At 36.0% G+C, this 8,017-nt stretch overlaps 1 protein-coding gene across 1 annotated transcript; it reads left to right on the forward strand.

Moving 5' to 3' along the window:
• The first annotated feature begins 3,596 nt into the window (after positions 1–3,596).
• Positions 3,597–7,365, forward strand: LOC127840524 (rho GTPase-activating protein 19-like). Its single transcript, XM_052368939.1, has 6 exons — positions 3,597–3,750; positions 4,907–5,206; positions 5,468–5,883; positions 6,173–6,415; positions 6,719–6,871; positions 7,126–7,365. Exons 1-6 carry the CDS (start codon positions 3,597–3,599, stop codon positions 7,363–7,365), a joined length of 1,506 nt encoding a protein of 501 aa, XP_052224899.1.
• The last annotated feature ends 652 nt before the right edge of the window (positions 7,366–8,017 follow it).

Here is an 8,017-nt window from a genome sequence, read left to right on the forward strand (position 1 = left end):
TGCCTAGATTGAATGTTTAAAGAATGGTGATAGATTCAATGTTTAATTAATGGTGATACGATGTACTCTTCTCTTTTGATTGTTAGACTGGCTTGCACACTTATGAGTAGTTGCAGTTATTAACTGCTGCTTTTGTAATAAATTGACAAACATGAAAGAGTATTTCGAGTTAATTTGAATGTCTCTGGGAATATGAAATAATAAAAAAATATTTAGGAACTTACTTCATATAGAGTTTCAAGAGTTTCAAAGTTTATTGTCTAATCCATGACATGTACAATAAAATACATAAAATAACACAATTTACAAACATGCATGGCCAATCTTATAGATTTGTAAGATTTTTAAGTGTGTAATATTACGATTAAAACTATTGCCTTTTTTACAAGTACATGTTTCATTGACATACATTATAAAAACCATATTGCCCCTGTTAACCCTTTGTTTGTAAAACAGGGCACTAATGCGCAAAGAGAAAAATGATGTAAAAAGAGTGACTACCAGCTAGGATCAGATCCTAAGTGGACTGGTGAACAGTGGCCTTCTGTATTTTAATAAAACAGTTATTTCATATGGTAAAATAATAGGAGACATTTATATAATATGCACCTAATTTCATGAAAACCTAAAGAACTATAGTTGAGCATTACAGAAAATTTATAATCTTTAATCCGATATAATAAATTCTATACACAAAGACGCTCAATATACTATCAACTTATGACTAGAATTTCTTACTATACACACGTACATTATATATCAAAGATAATAAATATACTATCGCTGCTATTTACATACAACACGCAACACTAATATGTATTTACATATGTAAAACTGTCTTCTTTGTAAAATTAAAAAGCAGGTTTTGGCTAAGATTCTTGTTAATCCTTCATTGATAAAAAAGGATTTCAGCTTATCGCTATTCTACATATTCATAAAATTTGGAGTAGAATCAACAGCTTTTTCGACAAGAGTATATCTGATATCATTATACATGCTACATTCTAATAATACATGACATTATTTTCAATTGTATTATCTCTACAAAATGGACAAAAGTGTCTGTCAGCAGGCAGACCTTCATAACTTCCTGTCTCGGAGCAACGCCACACCTAAATCCACACAGGGCCAATCTATGACTCTTAGGGATTATTAACTTGCAATATTGCTCAACACCAAAGTTCTGCTTAAATGTACAGCAGCTTCTAAGCTTATTTCCACCTCCACCTGATACACCATTACTAGAGTTAATTCTCTGTAGCCGATCTACTTTATATTCATTTAACATAAACTATATATTAGTACTATACTCTTTATAGTACTTATGTACTATTATGTCATATATTATATTGTTAATACGGCGAAGTAATATATTGAACTAAGTAATTACGCATAATTAACAGCTTATTGTTTGATTGAAATTGAGTAAACCGTTTCGAACGAAACGTTTAATTGAGTGAACTGTTAATTGAGTTGATTAAGGTGTCTAAAGTGAGTGCAAAAACTTTTATAACTTTTTATGAGTGATTTAATATGTCAGAGGCTGTTATATAACATCGTTTAGTGTGGTATGAAATCATAACCATCACACTTTTACAGACAGCAGTTGTTTTCTTTTGTCGAAAGTAAAGTACATACGTTCAAAAGCTACTTCACTTACTAGGAACATGAAGACGTTACATTTATGTAAGTCCGATATTATAAAATAATAGTTGTCAAACAATTTTCTTCCTATGTTGTATATTAACAAATATTAACCTTTCTATTCAAGGAATTGTAGTTTAATACGTTTACCAAAATCAGTTCCAGTAGCTGTTGCCATAATTTTGTTGCACAATGGGTGTAGATAATTATGTTGTTGTACGGATAGTTAAGAACATGTATTAGTTGAACCAAGAAAGAATATATAATTTAAAACTGTTTGCTGAAGATAATATTGTTATTGTAAATCATTAAATGTGTAATACAATCAGAAAACATAAGCTTTTTATATATTTTAGTTTTACAAGTTATTTTAATAAGGCACATTTACACGTGGAAACTGGTAATATTGTTGAGATCAGTTCTTAAGCAAATTAGAAATATTAATTTTTATAATAAGAATCAATTACGGATGGTGCGTGATTTCACAGTATATATCAGGTAGTTTGCCTCCGACCTATTCAAAGATCTACCAATAAACACGTTAATTGATTGTAGGACACCTGTTCATTCTGTATCTTTACCAGTACAATCACCAACCATCGATAACCAATATCATGTCAGACTCATGGTCTTTTATCGTGAATGGGACTTGCCAATAAATGTTATGCACAAGCCACAACATTCAGATTGGGTTACTATAGCTTTCTGGTCAGCGCAATGGCCGGCAAACAGGGTTCGATCCCCGCTCCCGGCCAACTGGCGCTAGATTGCTCGTCAACGAACCGAACAAGTTGGCTTTTTTCTTAGTAATCCGCCCCCCCCCCCCCCCCCCAATGGCGATATAAGAATTGGGAAACTTTCAGTTTAAATTAAAAGGCTGGCATCTGCAGTTAAGATTCAAAATTTCTCCCGACTTTCGAGCGTCTTATCAGTTAATTAAAAAGGAGTGCCAGGAGTGCCGGGAAACAGTCCGGGTCGTCGTTTAATGCCGCCTTAGGCTCGGAATGAATTCATAAATGTCAAACCTTTTCTCGGAACTTTTGTCAGAACATAATTTTATAACACAAACATTTGACAGATTTTTGTAAAAACAAAATGATAAGCAAAATGTTTTTTTATATATAGTAAATGGATTTTGAAGAAATCATATAATATAAAATTATGCAGATATTTTAACAAAACACGTTTTATATCACATGCTAAAAGTGTTTCTAGCTAAATATGGAACCGTTTTAGTAAGAAGTTAAAGTCAATAAAATAAAGCAATAATTATAATTATGAAGGAGCAATATTTAATTAACACAAAGATTGCCTGCCCACTTTATGAACAGCGCTCGCATTGTTTGCAGTCTTGCATTGACACGAACGTTTTCAAATCTTTTGTTTGGTGGTGTGAATCTGTGAACAACTGTTTTTATGGTGAATTAATGGCATTGTCTAAAACGTTGATTGTTAATGCAAGTCACATATCAACACGTGTCATAATCGGCTTGGAAACTGAACTGTGAATTGCCTGCATCTAAAAATAGTTATAATGATAGTACTATATAGATCTAGTTATTCTTTTTTCGTTGTTCACTTCATTTTCAAAATTCAAACAATTACGAGTTGTCCAGTTTTACATGAGATGGATATACATATTAAGTACTTAAACAGAACGAGAGGTATTTAAAGAAAAAACCTCAATTTTATTTTACATTTGTTTATTTATTTTTACTGAAGTTATTTTAATTTCACCTTAGTTTATCTTATTTAATTTAGTTAATTTAATTATGTTTCATGTTATTTACCGCGCATGGATGGATGCATGGATCGATAGACTAAAAAAGTAATTTGAATTTTTATCAAATTTTTCATAATTCTACTTCTACTTTCCAGACCATGTCGGGTGCGACAGGCGCCGCTGGGGACAGACAGAAGATGAGAAAAACGTGACTCGTCTTCGGAATGTAATGCCAGAGAAGCTGGCCACGTTTTGCAAGATTCACCTCTCCTTCCTGCTCGAACTGGACGGTTCCAAGCTTGAAGAAATATTCGCGGAACAAGGGACCAATGACTTAAACGCGAACAAAAGGAAGTTGTCGATGCCGTTCTCCAGGAAAAAAGGTGAGAGTTAACTATACGAAAGGCTTGGAAAGGTTGACATTAATAAAAAAACAACGGATGTGTTGCCGAATCTGCTGTTATGAAAAAGGATCATAATTTAATACAGTTTTACTTTGGATTGTAAATACATCCTTTGATGTAATACTTTTAGCAATAGCGCAAACAATGGTTGATGGGCTTAAAGTTTATCCCATTATCGTGAACAGCAAACTCACTTCAAATCTTTTTTTTTCAACGTTGCATAATTTCGAGTGCCTGTTAAATAGTCTGACCATCTTTGTAAGTGATAATGTCTCTGACAACCTAAGACCACACTGTTATCAGAAAATATCATCTGAATGAAGCCCCGACACCTCTTAAGAGGATGAGTTTATTCAACTGGCCCGATTGCGCAATATTTATTAGCTCTTATTTAACAATGTGTGAGTCAATGACAATTAAGTAATCTACGCTTAACGCAATAAACGTCCGTTTCGATTTCAGCTTTTTATTGAAAATAAACAAATCTAACCTAAGATCAAGCTGGCAATCAAACACTCCTATTTGGTTGCTATCTTGCTTGTTTATCTCCATTGCCCATTATTGCAGAAAGAAATTTAAGTTAGTTTAGGGGAATTGCAACAGGCAACACTTTTATTGAGTTCTAGTCATTCAGTTACAGCATCAAGCGTCCAGATGTGATACTTTTATGGCTACTTTGCATGCACTGAGTAAATTTGAAATCCCAAATTAAACATCGACCAGACTCACTGGCAATCAATTGTGCTGCCTGGGCATAAAATTCTATCAGTTTGATCTAATTTTAAACTTGTATTGTAATCTTATTGTCAGGTCTCTATTCAACCATGTCTGATTTGCAAAATAAAGCGTCTTATTTATTAATCATGTTATGATAATTATTGTCAACATATTAAAATGTGTGGTTTATTACAAACAAACAAACATATACACATATCTCCTTTCTTACTTATAGTTTTGTGTAAGTGCACTTTAAAGATACGAGCACACTGACTAGCAAATAAAGAACAACGTTTCATTTGCTAATGACCTCAGTATCTGCTTATGTTTAGGATACAATGGCTTAACAAATGTTCATTTTTAAAGAAAGCTACTCATTATAATATCTATTATAATAACTTCGTTTGTTTATCCTCAGATCGCGCCGCGTCCAGTCCAGCTCCACTCTCAAGCGACCTATTGGACGCCATGAGCTGCCTAATCAGCTTCCTTCAGCAGCCAGACTGCCTGCGCACTGAGGGACTGTTCCGCAAGACCGGTAACGTCTCACGCCAGCGACTTCTCCGTGAGTGGATCGCCCAGGGAGCGGATGACCTCCACCTCGGGGATGGCACGTTCTCACCCCACGACGTTGCTACTGTCCTCAAGCAGTTACTCATTGAGCTGCCAGAACCCCTTCTTACACAGAAACATTACGAGGCGCATATGCAGATCTCGGGTAGGTTTCATGCATTGTTATTGATTTTTTTTTAAACCTAAGTTTTATTTCAAATTTAAAATAATTGTAATATTTAGTGTACACACACTCTGCTATAAAGTCTTTTATAAATATATATTATTAGTTGTACATGTATTAAAACGTGAACAAACTAACAATACATAATTTTAATAAACATTTAATTTTGTTCACGATGAACTACAGAATTCTTCAGACACAATGTCATAAATTATAAATATATCAAACCTATCTCCCTTTCAGAACTAAGTCTGAACTGCCTCTCAGACGCAGACAAGAAGCGCTCTGATGAGAAGCATGTGAAGGCCCTCCAGTTTCTTGTACAGCTGTTACCCCGCGAGAACGCCGCTCTGCTCGAATCTCTTCTCGACCTTCTGAACCAGGCTACCAAGGTCGCCGAAAACAAGATGTCCGCGGAATCGCTTGGCATAATCTTCGCGCCGAGTTTAATCTGCCCCCGGAAGCTGGCGCCGGAAGCGATGCAAGACGCATTGGCAACGCAGAGCAAGGCGGTGGCGATGATGATCGAGAACTCTGGTGCAGTGTTCGAGGTGCCGCGGGAGCTGGCCGATGACGTAGCACACTTCTGGCGCGTCATGGAGGACGTTTTGGACGGAAGCAAGAGCTGTGAGGATAGGGTGAACATCAGAAAGTCTATGGTAAGGAGATGTTGTGGTGATTAAAATGATACTTATAAATCGTCCTTCTCTAGGATTATTGTCTAAAGTTCACATAGACAATAGAAACTGTTATTTTCGAAGAATATTTCTTAGACAAATATGTACTTGATTTATGCTACAGTTCTCATAAAGAATAACACAAGTAATTAACAAAGCATATTTTTTTTTATAGAATCAACAGCTGGCTATGAGCTAAGTTCACAAACACAATAACAACTGTAATTTACCAAGCATATTTCTTACACAATCCGTTTTTTTTGTCTTGCAGTATATAAACCGCTCAAGACCCGCTAGCGCCGTTCTAACATATGCCGATCGCAAGTCCCCGGAGACGTTTGATTGTGCTCAAGACACTCATGTCTTTACGCATGATCAGTCGACGGTCGAGTCAGTCGAGTGTGAAAGCAATCAAAAACTGATGAAGCAGTTGGACCGTGTCGACAGCAGGCGCAATCACTATCGAAAGAACGGAAAGCACTCTCGTAGCAGGTCAATCGGGGCGTCAATCAAGGTAAATATTGCGACAATCGCATATGAGATAATAATAATACTACTACTTATAATAATAATAATTTTTATTATGATGCTTTAAAAAAAAAAAATATTATGTAAGGCACGCAAAGTTGCAGTATGTAATTCATATGAATATTTTCCACATAGTCATAAAAAGTGTGAGTTTATAACTAATTTTTATTTTTAGTTTACATACCTTATTTTACAGCAAAATTGCGAAATAGTGGAAAATAATACATTTATAGGCATTTGACTTTACCATCTCCAATGTCTAACCAGTGTCCTTCTCCCATGTTTTCAGAAACACTTGCTGAGAAAAAGCAAATCTCAAGAGTTATGTGACTCGCAGAGCGGCGAGGAGTTGGGCTCGAGCATAACCAAAGCGACTTCCATCGACAGCGTTGACAGCATCTCATTTAATGAAACCCTCGACAACAAGCTTGCACCTCTGCTGGTAGGTTATCGTTAAAGATTGATATTAAATATTAAAATTGTAATCATTAACAATAATTGCTGACATTTTCACTGAGAAATAGATCCAACTAGTTAAGAGGAACAGTTTATTGGTCGTCATGTTTTAGCTACCAGAACCCATGTGTTTTAACAATCATCCACAGATAAAATAAATTCAAACACATCTGTTGCAAATAGTTTATAAGCGTAAGTTTTCTCCATTTTTAATAAGCAATATTCTTAATTGTATTGCAGAGACACAATCCAGCCGTGCACATCGTCGACTTGGAAGCCTCTCCTCGCAAAGTGAGGCCATACTCGCGTCTAATCAACGAAAACATCGACGACGAGGCATCTGATTCAAAGTCACAGTACCGCCCGCCCACCCCCTGCAAGATACTGCTCCCCAACACGCCTCTTTCGAGCTCCCGACCGGTTGCCGTGGTTTACCCCATCACCAAGATGACGGACAGACTACCAGACGTACTCTTGTGAGCGTGCAGACGTCACCGGGATGAAAACGATTTCTCCGAAACCTCGATTGAGGTCTAAACTTCAACCCATTTATGCCGAGTGGACTCTCCCATCCTTCTAAATTGGATCAATTCATTTCCAAAATTAGGGATGTCTAGTATATTTATTTCTATATTTAGAATATTTCTTACATAAATTCCTTTAAGCAAACAGCGCAGACCCTGATGAGACGCCGCTACTTTGCATGCACTGAGTAAATTTGAAATCCCAAATTAACCCTTACAGTGCTGGAACCGAATTTTGAAGGCCTTTGCAAACAGTTTGGATCCAGATGAGACGCCACAGAACGTGGCGTCTCATCTGGGTCTACGCAGTTTGCCAAGGCTTTTTTTTCTAGACGCTATGCATATATGGGTTTAAAACCAATGTCTATGATTTCGTTGTATTTAAATTTTTAAAGGTGCAAACATACAATTTCAAGTGCGTTCAGAAGTTCAGAGTCACGTATAGACGCTTTATGAGTGACCCTACGTGATATTATTAGAAACTTACTTGTCAAAATGTGCTGACATGTACGCTGTAGCGAACGACTTTTTCTCGTGATGAACGTGACAGTTCTTCACCGGTTGCTTACAATGTAAAAGTTAAACAATTGAAACTTTACTATATTTAT

This window comes from Dreissena polymorpha, chromosome 8, assembly GCF_020536995.1.
Source record: "Dreissena polymorpha isolate Duluth1 chromosome 8, UMN_Dpol_1.0, whole genome shotgun sequence".
Taxonomy (NCBI): Eukaryota; Metazoa; Mollusca; class Bivalvia; order Myida; family Dreissenidae; genus Dreissena; species Dreissena polymorpha.

What these genes read in the sequence shown, in the direction of transcription:
- LOC127840524 (XM_052368939.1), top strand. Translation starts at nt 3,597, where the DNA reads ATGCCAGAGAAGCTGGCCACGTTTTGCAAGATTCACCTCTCCTTCCTG. An exon ending in GCCGTTCTCCAGGAAAAAAG is followed by an intron (nt 3,751 to 4,906) that starts GTGAGAGTTAAC and finishes GTTTATCCTCAG; the next exon opens with ATCGCGCCGCGTCCAGTCCA. An exon ending in TGAACATCAGAAAGTCTATG is followed by an intron (nt 5,884 to 6,172) that starts GTAAGGAGATGT and finishes TTTGTCTTGCAG; the next exon opens with TATATAAACCGCTCAAGACC.